General features: G+C 39.6%; 1 protein-coding gene and 1 long non-coding RNA gene across 24 annotated transcripts in view; one reads left to right on the top strand and one right to left on the bottom strand.

The window, feature by feature from the left end:
* Positions 1–14093, top strand: part of mindy4b (MINDY family member 4B) — a 29037-nt gene extending 14944 nt beyond the window's left edge. For 15 of the 23 annotated variants that reach the window (XM_087283595.1, XM_087283598.1, XM_087283590.1 and 12 more), the window contains 10 exons: positions 1780–1953; positions 3156–3275; positions 6008–6102; positions 8003–8168; positions 8266–8331; positions 10414–10484; positions 10624–10696; positions 10773–10937; positions 13173–13353; positions 13440–14093. In XM_087283595.1, coding sequence (XP_087139721.1) covers positions 1780–1953; positions 3156–3275; positions 6008–6102; positions 8003–8168; positions 8266–8331; positions 10414–10484; positions 10624–10696; positions 10773–10937; positions 13173–13353; positions 13440–13582 — 1254 coding nt within the window. In that variant the 3' untranslated portion in view covers positions 13583–14093. Of the gene's footprint in view, positions 1–1779; positions 1954–3155; positions 3276–6007; positions 6103–8002; positions 8169–8265; positions 8336–10413; positions 10485–10623; positions 10697–10772; positions 10938–13172; positions 13354–13439 lie in introns of all 23 variants that reach the window. The other 8 variants (XR_015508909.1, XR_015508912.1, XR_015508913.1 and 5 more) reach the window with 1 other exon arrangement.
* Positions 14094–17224: 3131 nt separating this feature from the next.
* On the bottom strand, positions 17225–19171 carry LOC141378008 (uncharacterized). Its single transcript, XR_015508979.1, has 2 exons — positions 18865–19171; positions 17225–18544 (listed from the first exon to the last, which is right to left on the bottom strand). It is a non-coding gene; the product is annotated as an uncharacterized LOC141378008 (long non-coding RNA).
* Between the last annotated feature and the right edge of the window lie 197 nt (positions 19172–19368).

The following is a 19368-nucleotide window of genomic DNA, read 5'->3' as shown; positions in this document are numbered from 1 at the left end:
AGAATGTGCCGGCAAAATCGTCCAAATCAGGGATGGGCTGTGCTGATGAGGAGCGGGAGGTTGTTAGCCCGTGGTTTTACTTCACTTTAACCCTCAGGTTTCCCAGCAAACTCACCCCTGCTGAAAAATCCAGCTCAAACCAGCCTAGGCTGGTTGGCTGGTTTTAGCTGGTTGACCAGCCTGGTTTTAGAGGGGTTTTGGCCATTTCCAGGCTGGTTTCCAGCCATTTCCAGCCTGGTCTTAGCAGGTCTGGCTGAAAAATGACCAGCCAAATCCAGCTAAAACCAGCTTGACCAGCCTGGTTTAAGCTGGACATAGCTGGTTTTGGCTGGACTCCCAGCTTGGCTAGGCTGGTCAAGCTGGCTTTAGCTGGTCATCTCCCAGCCTGACCAGCTAAGACCAGGCTGGAAATGGCTGGAAACCAGCCTGGAAGTGGCCAAAGCTAAAACCAGCCAACCAGCCTAGGCTGGTTTAAGCTGGATTTTTCAGCAGGGACCGCAATGCGGGGAGGTGCAGAAGGGGCTTGCACATTTAACTGGACATGTCCTGGCAATGAGGAGTGGCTACACTTGTGAAAGCTGTGCTCGCCAATTTCATATGCATTCCATTGGCCCGTTTTTATAGAAATCAGAGTGATTAATGCTTTAAAGTAAATCCCCTACATCAGGGGTCGCCACTCCTGTTTCTGGAGAGCCACCTTCCTGCAGATTTCAGTTGCTACCCATATCAAACACACCTGAACCAATTAATTAGGACCTGAACACCATGTGATAATTACAGCAGGGTTCAACAATAAGGACTGCCCAATGGCCCGGGGCCAGTGTGAGAGATGCCCGGGACAGTAGACAGAATCGGTACTGGCCCAATCGGGTCACTAAATTTCAATTTGCCTGCTACTATTTGTCAATTGCGCGCAAATACAGTCTTAGACTCGAGAAACTATTTGTGCTTTTAAGTCTTTGAATGCTGCCTTCTCTGTGAAGTCGTTAACACCATATTGCTTTTCGTTTTCGTATATCTGATTGGATGTTGTGAGCACGTTATTTTTTCCCATGACCTGTTAAAAACCAGTACAGCAAAGAGATGGCAACCTGACGTCACATCAAAATATGAGGCTGACAGAAAACGTCTGTTGACATGGGTACAAGACGATGTGGGTTTTGCTTGGTTTGCCGTCACTTTTAAGTCAGTCACTTTTTGTTTTGCAATAAAATACATGCACATTTTCAATACTGCTATATTTAACTGCTAAATATTTTAACATTTCTAAAATATTTAAATTCTAGATTTACAGACATTATTTTTTACACATTATTTAAAATATGTGGCTAAGAAATAGCAATTCACTTTTTTTTTTTTTTGTGGGGCCAGTGAAAACTTTGGCAGGGCAAGTGAAAATCTGAACCACTGGTCCAGTCGGGCCAGTGGAAATAATCCTTAACGTTGAACCCTGTACAGGCAGGTGTGTTTGATATGGGTTGCAACTGAAATCTGCAGGAAGGTGGCTCTCCAGGAACAGGATTGGCCACCCCTGCCCTAGATGATCAACTCGAGATAAACTTGTTGTGATCTACTGAGTGGTAACAGCATTCTGTAGAACTAACTAACCTTGATGAACTGAACTTGTTTCACACTGAAGAAACTCCATACTTGATTTCTGAAACAATTAAAAAAGAAAGAAAAAGATGATCACATTTATTTACTGTTATGTTTACTTTTGCTAAACAGGGTTTTATGATACACATGCTACAGTGTTTCAACTCTTTATCTCTTTCACAGAGACCAAGTGAAAAGAAGTCTGATGAGGACGGCGAAGACTCTTCTCATCCGGCATCTCGTCCGCCTTCGACCTCTGCGCAGAGTCATCAGTTTACAGCACCCTACTCCATTCCTCAAGCCCTCGCAGTGTCTGCTAGTCTGGGTGGGCAAGCGATGTCACCAGAGCTGGCGGTGGTGAGTTGAGGAACATGAACCTGTCACCTGACTCTCCTGAGTGTGTGTTTGTGTTTGACGACAAAGGGCAGGATACAGACCGATAACTTATTTATTAGGACTTTAAGCAATAGATTGGGCTGGTGTAAGTCTTTTAGAGTTAACATATGCGAACAGTAAACATTTTGTAGTAATTAGATTAAAACTTGTTTTGTTTTACATTTTTAGCTTCATTTATTGCACATGTTTTTTTATTGTCTATAAACCCACTATAGTAATTTTTGTGGTTTTGTATCATACTATACAAAAGTACTCAAATTAATTTGCTGGGGTATTTCTGTAGAGTTGCTGTGGTAATTACTACATCTAGTTTTCTACAGCTATATATATACATGTGTGTGTGTATATATGTATGTATATATATATATATATATATTTATGTATATATATATATATATATATATATATATATATATATATATATATATATATAAATATGTATATGTGTGCGTGTGTGTATGTGTATATATATATATATATATATATATATATATATATATATATATATATATATATATATATATATATATATATATATATATATATATATATATATACAGGGCCGGAGCAAGCTGAACTGCCGCTCTAAGCAGAGGACAATCATGCCGCCCTCAACCCCAATGTGAAAACGTAAGTGACCGGTTATGAAAATGAAGTGAGGTGTCGCGGACCTCTTTTCCAGCGCACTATGCGCGGATATAACTGAGGACGCGCGGGTGCTGAGGGAGGGAGGTGTCACGAACACTGCGCTCTCTATTCTGCCGCCCTATGCACGGATATAACTGAGGACGCGCGGGTGTCGCGGACCTCAATTCTGCCGCCCTATGCACGGATATAACTGAGGACACGTGGGTGCTGATGAAAGTGTCCCTGACGCCGCCCTCTCTATTCTTGCGTCTATGCGCGAATATATCTGAGGACGCGGATGGTGAGGGAGGTGTCGCGGACACAACTGAGGACGCGGGTGGTAAGGGAGGTGTCGGGGATGCCGCCCTCTCTATACTGCCGCCCTAGGCGGCCGCCTAGGTCGCCTCTATAGACGCGCCGGCCCTGTATATATATATATATATCAAACAATCCTAAAAGTAAAAGGCACTTTTGTCATTATTTATTTATTTTTTTTTATTAGTTTTTTTGTTTATTTATTTTTGTCACTCATACAGAGTTTAAGAACTGTTTTGTTTGGGAACACCTTCCACATATTCAACTATGAGTGGAAGAAATCATTTTTCAAGTTCCGGGAGCCTTTCTCTGAGATGGCGTATGCTCTGGAAACTGAGAGGGTGAGTAGAGATTTTTTGTAACTAACCTAAGCAACAAACCTATGTAGATATTCATTCATTCATTTTCTTTTTAGCTTAGTCCCTTTATTAATCTGGGGTCGCCATAGCGGACTAAACTGCCAACTTATCCAGCATATATTTTTATGCAGCGGATCACTGGGAAACATTCACACAAATACACCACATACACTTTAGCTCACCTAATTCACCTATAGCATATCTTTGGACTTGTGGGGGATACCGGAGCACCCAGAGGAAGTGGGGAGAACATGCAAACTCCACACAGAAACGCCAACTGATCCAGCCGAGGCTCGAACCAGCAACCTTCTTGCTGTGAGGCGAACGTGCTACCCACTGCGCCACCATGCAGCCCCTTTGATGTAGATATCAATACTCAAATGGACCATCAAAATAAAGTGTTACCAAGCTGTTATCTGTTTTTGCAAATGTCAAATATCATCCATCTGGCCTTTTGACACTCTTTTAATTATCATTAAAAAATCATAGACAAAACATTTAAAAATGAAAATTCTGTCAACATTTACCAACTCATTTTTATTATTTTACCACTTTATCCTGTAAAATTAAATAATAGTCCACATTTCTATCATTCATTCATTCATTTTCCTTTGGCTTAGTCCCTTTATTTATCAGGGGCAGCCACAGCGGTATGAACTGCCAACTTATTATTTGTTTTATACAGCGGATGCCCTTCCAGCTGCAACCCAGTACTGGGAAACACCCATACACTCTCATTCACACACATACACTACAGCCAATCTAATCCTCGCAGATCGCTGGAGAACTACACATCTATCAATAAACTGGACTACAAATACCATCATGCACCTCACACACACCAGTTCCTGATTCCCCTTGATTTCACACACATATCTGATAACTCTCGGACTGATTACCTGGACTTTATATTCACCTTTCGCTCACATACACACATTTTGCTGAGTCTTGTTAACCTGTTGCACCTCTTCGCTTGTGACCCAACCACTCTTTTGGATTGTCTTTTGACTTACTGTTTGCACCATCTTGGATTGTTTATTAAATAAAGATGCTGCATTTGGATCCTCAACTCCGTTGCCAGTAATGTGTGTTACAGATGACTCAAGTCAAACATGGATCCAGTTGAGCAAATCTGTCAGTTTAACTAAGGAGCAAACATCCTCGAGAACCACATTAGTACTTTTTTAGAACAACACCCGCTGGCTGCGGGACTTGCTATTTACATGATGACCGCTTGCACTTTGTCACTGCCAGACCCTTTGTCACCGCCAGAGCTGCCAGAGCCTTCACCACTGCCAGTGCTGCCAGAGTCTTTGCCACCACCGCCAGAGCTGCCAGAGTCCTCGCCACTGTCACCAGAGCTGTAAGAGCCTTGGCCACCGCCGCCAGCCAGAGCTCCAGAGCTTTCATTGACGATGCCAGAGTCCTCTGAATTTCTAGAATGGTGGGCGCCAGATCTTTCTGAGTGACCCGAATGGTAGTATCCAGATCTTTCTGAATTCCCCAAATGGCAGGTGCCAGATGCCTCTGAAGTCCTTGAATGGCAGGTGCCAGCTCCTCCTGAAGCACTGAAGGGTGGGCACCAGGTCCTCACAAATTCCCTGAATAGCGTGCACTAGATTCTCATGAATTCCCCAAACGCAGAGTCCTACGAATGGCCAGAGCCGCCAACTGAGTCCCAGAAATGGCTACCATAGCCGTGTGACCTCCCAGTTCCTGAATTTCCCTGATAACACACACATACACTCAGCTGGTAACTCATTATGGACTAATTACCTGGATTTTATGTTAACCCCTTTCACACACAGTTTGCTGAGTCTTGTTAACCGGTAGCATTACAAACCTATTTCCTTTCATCTAGTCTTGCCGTTTTTCCTGGCCCTCATTTTGTTTTATGGTTCATGCTGTTAGCCGCCAGGACTCTTCGCCTGTGACCCGACTACTCTTTTGGATTGTTCTTTAACTTACTTTTTGCTCCCTCTTTGATTGTTTATTAAATAAAGAAGCTGCATTCGTATCCCTAACTCTATTGGCAGTATCGTGTGCTACCTTGAGACTGGTGACCGCATGATCACATTTATAAAGTTACGCCTCCTTTGTTAGAACTTTAAGTGAAGGGAGGGTAGTGTTACAAGCTTTAGAAGATCATTTCTTGTACAAGAATACATCCTTCTTGGAAAGCCATGACTCTGTATATTTCAGATTGATTAACCTGACGCTATTGTCTGAATGTTGCGTCTCTACCAGCCACTTCATTATTGCATAATGAGCTTCAAATGTTGGCTGTTATCTTAACCACAGATCTTTTCCATTATCCTCAGGCACTGAAGTGTGACACATGTTATTAGCGGATTACACCGGTATTAAGCTACTACAAGAAAACACAATCACATAAAGAGGAATTTTATGTACATGGTTCATTAAATGTTTCATTTTAGGTACAGTTGAAGTCAAAATTAGTAGCCCTCTTGTAAAAATGTAAGATATTTTCTAAGTGCTGTTTAACGGAGAGAAGATTTTTAAACATAGTAGTTTTGATAATAAATTTATTCTCTTTGCCATGCTGTGAAAATGTACTTGCCCTGTTAAATATCACTTAGGAAATATTTGAAAATTAAGTAATGTTTCACAGGAGGCCTAATAATTTTGTCTTACATAATATAATGCTTAATCATATTTTTTTATGTGAACCCGGACTGTGTTTTCTCTTGCAGGGAGGAGCGTGTGCTGTTCAGATGGTGGTTCAGGCTCATATTATTAAATACTTGCTCTTCAATCGGTCAGCAGAATCAGACTGTACAATTCAGAGGTACTATTATTATGATTATTATGATTATGTTTGTAATATTATTAGCAGTATATGTATATATATATATATATACAGGGTAATGATGATCTAACTATTATTCAGGCCTCACAAGTGTAACAGCGCCATTGTGGTCCAGTGGTTAGCACGTTGCGTTACAATGTCATCAATCGGTGTTCGTTCCTCACCTGAGTAATTTTTTTTTTTCATTTTTAATGTTAAGACATATAAAACTGTAAGGTTGTTGAACATTTGAAGTTCTAAAGCAGCTGTTTTCTTGAAAAAGACGTGATGGTGTAATTAAAAACTCAATTGGAAATTACCTTATTTTAATGTAGTCAGTCGTGAACTGAGGTGGGCCAGTCTAATGCTTGAAACTCCAGGGCTGAAAAGGAGTCCCACTCCTCCCAGATTCTATACAGCTTAAAGTGACATTTAAAGGCTTAACTAGGTTAATTAGGTTAACTAGGCAGGTTAGGGTAATTAGGCAAGTTATTGTACAATAATGGTTTGTTCTGTAGACTATCGAAAAAAATATAGCTTAAAGGGGCTAATAATATTGTCCTTAAATAATATATGTAATATATTAACAGTTTTGTCTGGTCCTCAAGTCTGATTGGCTGATAGTCGAGCGATATTCTGCAATATCTGAATTAGTACAGCCTCCTCACCTTTCTGGATTACTCCGTCCACAACGAGTGACAACAGCTAAATAAACTCACAACAGTTTGACAAATATTGCTGCTCTTGGACAACATAATGTACCTTTGAGGCTTTTTAGGCAATAATGTAGTTCTGGGGTGTCCTACATATTGTAGTTCCAACCCCAATTTAACACACCTGAAGCAGCTGATCAAGCTCTTTGTAGGTATACTACAAACTTCCTGGCAGGTGTGTTGAAGGAAGTTAGAGCTAAACTATGCAGGACACCGGCCCTCCAGGATCGAGTTTAGACACTCCTGATGTAATTGTTTAGTAGATTGCATCTATAGTTTATTTACAAAGATAATGACCATTTTAAAATATTTGTCATTTCTGAGATGTAGCACAATGGCATCCATCAGCCTGTCATTGAGCAAAGCAAAGACGGTTGACGTTGTCCATCTACAAGATGACGAAAGAGACTGCATAATAAATGCTTAGAGGAGAAAAGATTAGCGTGTTTTTAAACTACAGCTGATCAAAACATTATAAAATTGACATTCTAAGTCAATCTCTCTTTTTTTATGTTGCTTTACTGTATTTATACAATAGTAATTGTATTGTATTGGGCGTGGGATGGGACTCAACACTTTGTGTTGGCCACTCTTTGTATAACCCTAAGTTACTGGTTGGTTATCTGTTTGTTTCTAGTGAGTCTCCTGTTTTCGTTACTGCAGACTAGTTCAGTAAAAAGAAAGAAATAAGAAATGCCCCGCATGTGTTTAACATTTTCCTTATCGCACAAAAGTATTCGGATCTTTCAAATCTGATCTTGATTTTGTATTTTCTATTGGATTCGAGTCAGGTGATTGGCTAGGCCATTCTACAGCTTGATTTTCTTTCTCTGAAAGCATCTACACCTCCCTTTCTTCATGTGTTTAATACTTTTTCCCGGTGTCATTTCATTTTATTACACATAACTGTGTTTGTAAACTAAGAATGTTTTTTTTTTTTGCATTTATAGATTTCTTTGGTTGCTATAAAGATCAGAAATTTCTAAATTTTAAGTCAACAGCACCTTTAGAAGTATGTTTTTTGAGAAAAATGGTGCAATATTGAATACTTATTTTCCCCCTTGTACCTTTTTGCTGATTTAATTTCATGAAATCAGATTAAAGCATTATGTCTTTTACCAATATATTTTACCTGTATATTAGAAATGTTTCTAACGTTTCTATCGTCATCTCTTCTTCTCTGTCAGTATGATGACTGTAGGAGAGATGGAGCAGAGGAAGGCACTGGCCGCTGCTCTGACTGATATCTTGTGGGCCGCTGGTGAGGAGGAGACAGTCACCGTGTGTTTGGTGACGTCAGAGCGCTGCTTCACGCCACACCTCAACTACAAACTGGACAGCTTCACTGAGAGAGTATGTGCAGTTCCAGTACGTGCAATCTGTATACAGCTGAATGAATATGTTGTAATTACTCCAATACTCTTTTTTTTTTTTCCCCAAAATGCCGCAGTTGCAGCTTTTCACCTTTAAGAAGAAAGAAGAAGCTAGAGCATTCATATATGAGCATATCCAATGTGTGGGTAAATTTGACAAATTACTATTTTATATTGTAGTACTAAAGTGGTATAACAATATGCTTCCTTTTTGATTTATCAGATTGTTTTAAAGGGGTAGTTTACCCAAAAAATCTGTTTTATTCTAATTACTCACCCTCATGTTGTTTAAAGGGGACGTGTACGCGACTTAACTGAAGAGCGGTGGGGGTGAGTTGCGCACGACGTACCTGAGGAACTGTGTGGATGAATTGCGCCCGACGTACCATGAAGAGCTTTGAGGGATGCGGTTGAGAGGGGTGTGCAACATATTTAAGGACTGTGCGGGAGATGCGCGATTTTCGAAAGATTAGCATTCGTTTGCGGGCATCCAGGAGTCTCTATGCATTTGCAGGAGACTCTCGGAACTTCCGGGAGACTTGGGATGTCTGTATGAGCTTTTGCAAGTGAGCTACTGTAAAGTGTTGTGCTGAACTGTAAGACTGTTTTACAAAAAAATCCTATAGTGAGAATTGAACTCCTGTTTCAAGAAATAAACCAAACCAAATGAAAAACTGTAATAAAACAGTAAATGGGAAATTTAATAAATAATAAAAATAATTCTTGTTAACTTCCGGCCACAACCATGTTCGATAGCAACAACCATACCATGCCTCACTTTACCATCTCATCCAATCACCTACTTCCCTAAACTTATATAAGGCAGATCAAACCTCTAGCAATGTTCATCTCATTTTCTCGAACCCAACCTCCAGCCCTTGCGCTATATCATTCTGTTTCCCATTAACAGTCTTTATAACCCTCTCTTCCCTCCTACGTTGAATTGGGTTAAGTCCTAATTACTCTACTTAAATATTACAGAGACAGTACCCCAAATGGGATGTGGGATGTGCACTTCAGGATTGTTCAGAAGTAGTAGGTCATCCTCGTATTTCTCGCTTACTGATTTTCGATTATATGAATTCGGACATACTACTCGGCTCACATACTGTTTTTCACATGCTATTTAGTATGGAAGTATTCGATTTCAGATGCAGCCTGAGTCTCTTAGGGCCATCATTTTAGCACTCCCAAATTAACCTATCGACACTTCCACTATTCTCTTACTCCCATTCCCCACCCTTTTGTCCCCTTGCCATCCCTTCTCAACCTCTTTTCGTCCTCACATCCATACAATAAAGACTGCTATGGTGGTCCTTGCTAGTGAAACCATTTTATCATGGTTCTTGCTAGTGAAACTTTTGCCGTAGTTCTTGCTAGTGAAACTATTTTGCCATGGTGATTGCTAGTGAAACTATTTTGCCTTGGTTCTTGCTAGTGAAATTATGTTTTTTGGTCCACAAAAGTATTCTTGGAGCTTTGTTTGATTACAGTTAAAGTCACATTGACTTCTTTGACAGTGTTTTTGTTGCTTTTTGTACTTTGAATCTCTTGGTCTGTTGTTGTCTATGGAGGATGAGGGAGCTCTCTGATTTCATATAAATTATCTTAATTTGTGTTCTGAAGATGAACTAAGGTCTCAGGTGATAATAACTACATAATGGTGAGTAATTAATAGCAGAAATTTGCTTTTTGGGAAAACTAACCCTATAAGAATGAAATGTTAATGGACTCCATTTTATGTTATGTTCATTTTGACTTGAATGTATGCAGTTCAGGGAATGAAGTAAGCCATGGAGTTATACTCTTTCTTTATAGTCTTATCTTCTCCAGGAGAATATTGCTAAGTCTTTATTGTATGGTGGTTCTTGCTAGTGAAACTATTTTGCCTTGGTTCTTGCTGGTGAAACTAAGTTTGTTGGTCTACAGATGTGTTCTTGGAGATTTGTTTGATTACAGTTAAAGTCACATTATCTTCTTTAACAGTGTTTTTGGTTGCTTTTGTACTTTAAACGTCTCGGACTGTTGCTGTCTGTGGAGGATGAGGGAGCTCTCTAATTTCATATAAATTATCTTAAATTGTGTTCTTAAGATGAACTAATGTCTCAGGTGATTATAACTACATGATGGTGAGTAATAACAGCAGAAATTAGATTTTTGGGCAAACTAACCCTTTAAGAATGAAATGTTTTATGTTGTGGTAATTTTGACTTGAATGTATGCAGTTCAGGGAAGAAGGAAGCCATGGAATCATACTCTTTCTTTATAGTCTTATCTTCTCCAGGACAATCGACAGGTATGTCCACAGTAATACGCACTGCTTTTTTTTGTAGAGGAATGGATGGATGGATGGATGGATGGATGGATAGATAAATTAAGTAAATAATAGTCATAAATTATAGTAAATAAATTAAGATAAGTCTCCGAATTTGTAGGATACAGACAGACTTGGATTGTACCACTACACAACTTTTGCATCTTCGCTTTGGGAATTTTGTTTGTCGACAGGTATGTACTGTTTCATTTAATCATTTACTTTTTGTGAGTTATTAGTATTGATTTTGCCAAACTTGCTCTGTATTAGGCTTTAATTAACCTGCTGTTGACGGGCCGTGCGACTCCTCATGTCTTCAATGGTACATCCCATTGCAAAGAGCAAGACAAACCTCTCTATGGTGTTCTGACCCGCAGCAATGTCGGATATCTGCTCTGGAACAGGGATCAAGTCAACCACGCACAGCTCCCACTGGTACAGTACCCAGTTCAGTGTGCTTTGTAATTGTGTGTGGTCAAATTGCATTTTGGTAACACTTTAGAATAATACTCCATTAGTTGACATTAGTTAATGTATTTACAAACACCAAGTATCTATATTCTTGTAAAGCATTTATTAATCATAGTTCAACTAATGCATTTAAAGACCCCTATTATGCATTACAAAAGGTCATATTTTGGTTTTGAGGGTCAAAAAACACGTTCATTGTCTTATGATCTGCATTTATTTTTACCTACTTATCCCAACGACTCCCATATGATTCATTCAGCGATTCATTTGTTCCCAAACCCCTCCTTAGCCCAATGCAAATCTGCACTGATTGGTCCGATGACCAGTTTGTTGCAATTGGTCGACTGTGTTCAGTGTGAAACAGAAAGAAATGCCCACCATGGCTTATCAACAATTTTAAAGTAGTCAGATTGCAGAGTGTATGTGTGAGCCCAATGTAGGTGTGCACTAAAGCAATGCAGTTTAGCACCAGCATATTATTCTATTCTTAAACATGACACACATTTGGTATTCATCCACACCGTGGCAAAAGCTGAACTATTTTGTAACTTGACCGTTGCATGTGTGTAGGAAAACCTGATGAAAACAAAACCTTCACTGCGGCAAATTATAAAAGCAACACTGCACGCTTGTTTTGGCAACACAATGTGGCGTCTCTCTGCCGTCTGAACACTGTAACAGCTAAAAACAGTCTTGGAAGCTATCATGCATATTAATGAAGTTACACCACATTCACAATAAAGCGCTGATTGGTTTGAACCAAGTCTTACTCATGCATTAATGCAGCACACTCAGAAATGTAATAAGGCACTCCCAGGTACAGACGTCCAGTCTACACGCTGGAATACACTCCTCATGGCCGTGACCGGGAGTATGAATTTGCTCGAAATAATGCAAAAATAACCCATTTTCACTTTTTAGTGTAGTATATGTGTCCTAATAGTGTTTTTAGCAGCATGGGACACGTATACAACTGTCATGCTGTGTTCACACCAGACGCGGATTGCGCAGATAAATTGCGCTATTCGCGCGCGTAAATAGCTGCGTGAACATTTGAGTTTACTAGCTTCATTCGCGTGTCAAACCCTGCTTCATTCGCGTGTCAAATTCACTTCAGAACAGACGCGGATTCGCGTGATGGGCAGGGCTTCTGTCTGCCCGAAGACTCCAGCTTCATAGCTAAATGGCTTACATGGATTTTATGAAGAAAATAACAGTGTTTATGTGCTTTATGTGCTTTATGATAAACAGCGTCGATACGTTTAGGGTCGTGTCTGAGTCCACTACATCCTTTCAGAGGTGCATCCAGCTCTGTGAGCTCATAAACTGAACCTGGATGACGGAGGCTTTCAGCGGTGCTTCTGACTGAGCCAAGCCGAGTTTGATGAACTGTTTTCGGTGAAGGCCGGAGGATTTCCCTCGGAACACCGACAACAGGTTCTACGTCACAATCACGCCCTCACAAGAGCAAGCTTCTGGTTGGTTAACGCGGCGCGAATGTATGCCTAAGTTCAGATTTTCGAACTCGAGAGATTCACACGAAACGCTCATTAAGCGCCATTTGCGCAATTTGCGTCATTCGCGCCGCACTATTCGCGTGTATTGCACCGCAGGATGTCTATTCGCGCGTTTGCATTGACTTAACATGTAAATCACTCAAGCTTGATGCGCGTTCCGCATCTGGTGTGAATGCAGTATCAGCAGCTCTAAAAATGTGTTTTGGTGTTACCTGACCCTTTAACCTTCCTAAAGCGCATAAATACAGCTATTCTCTCAATAAAATCCATGTTAGCTGCTTAGCAACGAAGCTAGACTCACTTGGCAGACAGAAGACCTGCCCTTGATGCAAATCCAAGTGTATTGTGAGGGGAATTTGACGCGCTAATGAAGCAAGTAAACTAAAAATGTCTATTTATGCACAAATATCGCAATTTATCTGCGTCTGGAGTGAACATCATTACTCTGCCTGAGGTCTCTCAAGTGGCTAGGAGTTGACCAATTCAGTGACTTTGTTGACAATGGTAATGCGATGATTCAATGATATAAGCCTCTCATCATGAGTAAATTTCCACTGAAAATTGGCAGCCGACAGGGTTCCCTTGTAAAAAGCCTTTTTATTTGTCTCTATACTGTATGTCTGTTATTATTTTAAACACATCCGTGTTAATTCATTAATTTATTCATGTTTTCCCCTTACAGGTGGGCAGCATGCTGAAAACCCCCAAGCTGCCTATCTGGGTGTGCAACATCAATGGCACCTACAGTGTTTTGTTCGGCACAAACTGTTCACTGCTGTCTGACTGGAAGATGGAGCATCTTTTCCTGCTGTATTTCTACAATGGCCAACCGACTCAGCTCAACACAACAACACTCTCTATAGGTACACATGACTCTTACTTGTTGATGTTACAATGGCTTATAATTGTGTGAAAGCAAAATATATTACATCGCTCTTTTGCATTTCAGATACACATTCCCATCACTGGGAGGCTGACAGTAATGACAGTCAGGGAGACCCAGAGAAAAAGTTCCCATCTCTGGAGATGACCATCCGGACCAAGTGGGAAGGTGCTGTCATTGACTGGAATGGGACGGTGCCTTTTTTCTGAAGGATTCAGGAGTGCCTGATATATAGACAAGTAGACTACCTCTTCCGCAATTGAGTTGATTATACTGGTTTTAATTATTGCCTTGTAAATATTATTATTGCCTCTAACAACACACCAGTTTGACCATAATAACCAACAATATGTAGGGTGACCATACTTCAGTTTGCAAACAAATGTGTAAAAACCATGATGAAGTATATCTTGGAGGCTGTTTTCGCAGAATGAATCCAGATAGGTTTATCGACTGAAGGGCTTTATTCTGTGTAAACAACTATCCTGGATGTACTTTTACCTTCTTATTACATGGCTACTTGCAACAAATCATAAAAACTAGACACAAAACATTGTTCAGAGCCGTAATGCTTTATAATTCTGTAATTAAACACAAAGCTGACAGAAACGAAAACAGCTGAGTGGAGTATACACTAACCTGCGCATTATTCAGTTCAGTTAAATTCGATTTATGTTTAATTCTTTAGCGCTTTTACAATGTTGATTGTGTCAAAGCCGCTTAACATAGAAGTTGTAGCTAATTGAAGCTGTGTTAGTCCAGTTTTCAGAGTTGAAGTTCAGTTTAGTGTGGTTAAAATGTCACTGCTGAAAGTCTGAACACTAATAAGCAAATCCATCGATGTGCATCTCCACAAGTCCCAAACCAAGCAAGTAAGTGGCGAGGAACCAGACTTCATTAATCGACGAAAGTGAAGGAAAAAGACCTTGAGTGAATCCAGGCTCAATTGGGCACGACCATTTCTCCACTGGACAGACTTCTTATGCAGAGCTGCAGTCTAGGCGCTGGAGGCTGGAGAACGCTGGACGCTGAAACAGCCAGGTGTTCAGGCAGGCCTATGGGATCAATGCGAAGACTCGTCTGTCACTGTGGTCTTTCAGGAATTAGTCTCATGCTCTCCGCTCCTCCATGACTACCACAGCATCAGCTCAGGATACGGCCTGGTCCAAGATTATGGATACCTTGGTATCATTTCTTTACAGGTCTTGGAACCCATCAAAGGCGCTGCATAATATCTACAGTCTTGGGATGAGTATCCTCGGGTGGAAATAGAGAATTAAAGTATAGGGAGTATAGAAATTCAGGCTTTAGATATTTTTGAAATCCTGGCAGAAAGTCCCAATGTTCAGAAAAAAAAGAGTATGTATGGACACCCTAAACATAAGATCATTTTCCAAAAAAAGGAAGTTATGTTACATATTTAAATCTGATTTGCACATGTCACTCATGGTTACCTCTTTCCTGGTGTCTCTATGATTTTTCTTCCACAGTGTGGCTGTGCTTCAGTTTGGATCTGATATATGGGTTCAAGTAGATAGTATCAAATCTCAAGGCTAATCGCTGTTCTGAAGTCGTTTTATGTTCCAGGCTTTAATTATTAAGTTAACAGTGTTGAGAAGTATCTAACTACTGGCATAACTAGATTTTTTTCTGTAGTTTGAAAGTAGCTTCTTATTAATCGCTGGAGCTTTTTTCAGTGGTAAACTATTGGAACGGTAATTATTGTGAACAGCGCTATACAAGTAAACTTGAATCGAATTTTTCCAACAAACAGCTACCCTACCTGACAAAAGTCTTGTCGTCGATTCCAGTTGTAAGAGCAACAAATATTAACTTGACTTCTAGTTCATTATTTGGAAAATTGGCAGAAGGTAAATCCCAGCTGCACCCCAATCATCACACAAACTGCAGAAGATCTACTGGAACCCGCAAGAACCCAAGATTCTGTAGAAATCAGTCAAGTTTTGTAAAGGAAAAATCATGGTTCGGGGTTACATTCAGTATGGGGGAATGCAAGAGATCTGCAGAGTGGATGGCAACATCAACAGCCTGAGGGTATCAAAACATTTGTGCTGCCCATTACATTACAAACCACAGCAGAGGGTAAATTCTCTAGCAGGATAGCGCTCCTTCATACTTCAGCCTCCACATCAAAGCTCCTGAAAGCAGAGAAGGTCAAGGTGCTCCAGGACCTTGATGAACATGACCAAATGAACATTATTGAGCATGTCTGGGGTAAATTGAAGAAGGAGGCACTGAAGATGAATCCAAATAATCTTAATGAACTCTGGGAGCCCTGCAGGAACACTTTCTTTGCCATTCCTGTTGACTTTAATAAGAGATTTGAGTCGTGAGATGTATGGATGCAGTCCTCCAAGCTCATGATGGAGTCACACACAATATTTACCCTTTTTCCACCGCAGAATGACTTTATATTCTATACTGGACATTACTTCTGTTTGGTGACAAGACCTTTGTCTAAGCAAAGTCAGACCTGACTGTCCTAATTAAATAATTAAAAATCAAGACATGATCATATTTAATTTGGTGAAATAAAAATAATTTAGAGGCCTTTGCCTTTAATTTAAGCCACTTCTGAGACCATGTTATCAACAAGCAGTGAAATTATCATTTGTTGTTCATAAAACCTGGATAGGCGACACGACTTTTGTCAGGTAGTGTACATTCTGTTATGTTAACCTGCAATAGTCTGAAGCAGCACAGCGTACAAGATCACATACTACAATATTGTATTACAGCCATCTATTGGTGTATCACACATCTCACAGTTTCACATTAATTTATTATTATTATTTTGTAAATAATATTGTAGGTAATAAGCATAATATATTGTGAGGACAATATAATTTCCTACCAAAATGGAATGGAGCCATCTGTCACAGTTTGTTATTGTTACAGTACTTTAATTTTTGATTTTGCGGTGCAGTTTTGTACTTTATTTAAAAACTGTGTGTAATAAAACATTTGCCTTTGACAGCATAATTATATTGCATGTTTTAAGCACTTTTTTGGGGGCGTAACGGTGGCTTAGTGGTTAGCACTGTCGCCACACAGCAAGAAGGTTGCTGGTTCGACCCCTGGCTGGGCCAGTTGGCATTTGTGAGGAGTTTGCATGTTCTCCCCATGTTGGCGTGGGTTTTTTCCAGGTGCTCAGGTTTCCCCCACAAGCCAAAGACATGCGCTACAGGTGAATTGAATACACTAAATTGGCTGTAGTGTCATTCATTCATTCATTTTCTTGTCGGCTTAGTCCAGAGGTGGCCAACCCTGTTCCTCGAGAGCCACCTTCCTGCAGATTTCAGTTGCTACCCATATCAAACACACCTGAACCAATTAATTAGGACCTGAACATAACGTGATAATTACAGGCAGGTGTGTTTGATATGAGTTGCAACTGAAATCTGCAGGAAGGTGGCTCTTCAGGAACAGGGTTGGCCACCCCTGGCTCAGTCCCTTTATTAATCCGAGGTCACCACAGCGGAAAGAACCGCCAACTCATCCAGCATGTTTTTACACAGCGGATGCCCTTCCAGCCACAACCCAACTCTGGGAAACACACGCACATACATTCCCTCATACACTACGGACAATTTAGCTACCCAATTTACCTGTACCACATGTCTTTGGACTGTGGAGGAAACCCACACAAACGCAGGGAGAACATGCAAACTCCACACAGAAACGCCAACTGCGAACCAGCGACCTTCTTGCTGTGAGGCAACAGCACTACCTACGGCACCACTGTGTAGCCTGGCTGTAGTATATATAACTGAATGTGTGTATGGGTGTTTCCCAGAACTGAATATAAAAAATGAATCTTTAACATGTGCTGATCTTTGATGTTGTTTATTATCAAGGTCTAAACTGACATAGGATATACACTTTTATTACAGATTTATAGCGCATTATAGAAAAGAAATAGAAAAAAATATAATTTTATATACCGATACAGATGTATAAATACAACATTATCAATAATAAGAACGTTCTAAAGAAAGCTGATCTAATCCTTTAACAATGTCCTCTAACACTCTGAACATATGTGTGTATTTCCTTTACAGATTTTATTATTTTGGGTGCGTAATAAACTGATATAGAAATGGCTCTTCATCGTAGCCATTGAAATGTAATTTGAAAATGGACAATCAATCTGAGTTATTTTGTTACACGACAGTAGTTTTAAATAATCAATTATGAAAGGTGTTTAACTTTCTAATTACAAACTGCGGCTCTGTCTTGGCAGTCCAATCACAGCTTCTTTCACGTTCATTTCTGTGCTTATTGATTAGTAGCAAAAGCTTGAACAGAAATTTCACAACATTTCAACAATGATGAATTTAGGGGAAAGTGCGTGGCTGATTTAAAACACAAAGCCACGCACACTGAACTTTACAACATGTTAGTAGGCGATATGAAGAAACAATTCAACAGTATAGTAGTACATTTGTTTTCCGCACAACTACAAGGACAATAAAATATTTTCACAAGCCTTTAAAGAGACACTTTTTGTGGCTCATTTTAGAGTCAAACAGTTGAATTTGACCATGATGGAATCCATTTAGCCGAGCTCCTGAGCTGGCAGGAGCACTTTTAGCTTAGCTTAGCATAGCATAAACCATTGAATCAGATTAAACAATTAGCATCTCACTCAAAAAAAAATAAAATAAAATCGAAAAAAAGAGCATAAATAATTTTCCCCTTTAAAACCTTGACTCTTCTGTGGCTTCATTGTGTACTAAGACTAACGGAAAATGAAAAGTCGCTATTTTCAAAGTTTCCCATTTTACTGCAAAGCCCTGGTCCTGGCATGCGTTTAGGCCTAATTAATCTTAAAGATATTGTCATCAAAATTATATTTCCTCTCAAATATTGACTGCAAATCATGGCAAACCTTCAAAAACAACTGCACTTGTGCCAAACAAAGAACAAAAATAACAGTAATAATGAAAATAAGTGTAACTGTGGCAGCATCCGTGATTTTGACACATCCCGTGTCTTTATGCAGCACTGTGTGGCAATCTAAAGTAGTGGTGGGCAAAGCGAGGCTTCATAATACACTAAAACAGCAAATGTGTCAAGCTTCGAAACGTTTCTAAACCCGTTTCTACAGTGACACCTGGTGGTCATGTTTGTGTATTGCTCTAAAACAGCTTAAGCCAGTGTTTCTCAAACTGGTACGTTTACGACTAGTGGTACGCGGGCTTCCTTCTAGTGGTACACGGAGGAATGAAATATGTCATGTACATGCTACATACATTTCAAAATGGATTAAAAATTATGTATATAAAATGCCATATGATATATAGCCTAAATTTCTGAGGTAATCTGCCAGGTTTTTTAACTGTGCAGACTTGCAGCTGCTTTACTGGGCCTACTATGCTACTTCATTTCAATACTGCTCATTTTGGTGGTACTAGGAGAGACAATTTTTTTCTAAGGTGATACTTGATGAAAAACGTTTGAGAACCACTGGCTTAAGCAAAGCAACAGTTTAGCAAATTTTGGTATTCGAATGGGTTCGAATCCAGGGTGATGTAATTATAAACATTAGTTTTTAAACGCTCTGTTCTTGTAACGTGTTTTGTTTTAACATTGGTCTGACATCTGAATAAATATGCCTTGTTTTGGTCATAAAACAGTGGCATTATTAAAATAAATCAAGTCATAATTTTAGAGCATTTGTACTAATCGGGATTCAAACCTGGGCCATTTGCAGCACAGGAACTTTGTGCACATGTATGTTCCACCAGGAGCGATATATATATATATATATATATATATATATATATATATATATATATATATATATATATATATATATATATATATATATATTTATATATATACATAGCCTTATATTACAATTTTAAGTAGTAATTTAACAGTAATACATTTAAAAATGTTATATAATAGTTATTCAACTATATTACATAGACAGGCACAGCCATTTGAGTTCTGAATAAGCCAAATAGGC

The sequence above is a fragment of the Danio rerio genome, chromosome 15 (genome assembly GCF_052040795.2).
Source record: "Danio rerio strain M-AB ecotype USA chromosome 15, GRCz13ab, whole genome shotgun sequence".
NCBI lineage: Eukaryota > Metazoa > Chordata > Actinopteri > Cypriniformes > Danionidae > Danio > Danio rerio.
This window is presented reverse-complemented; position numbering and strand designations above follow the sequence as displayed.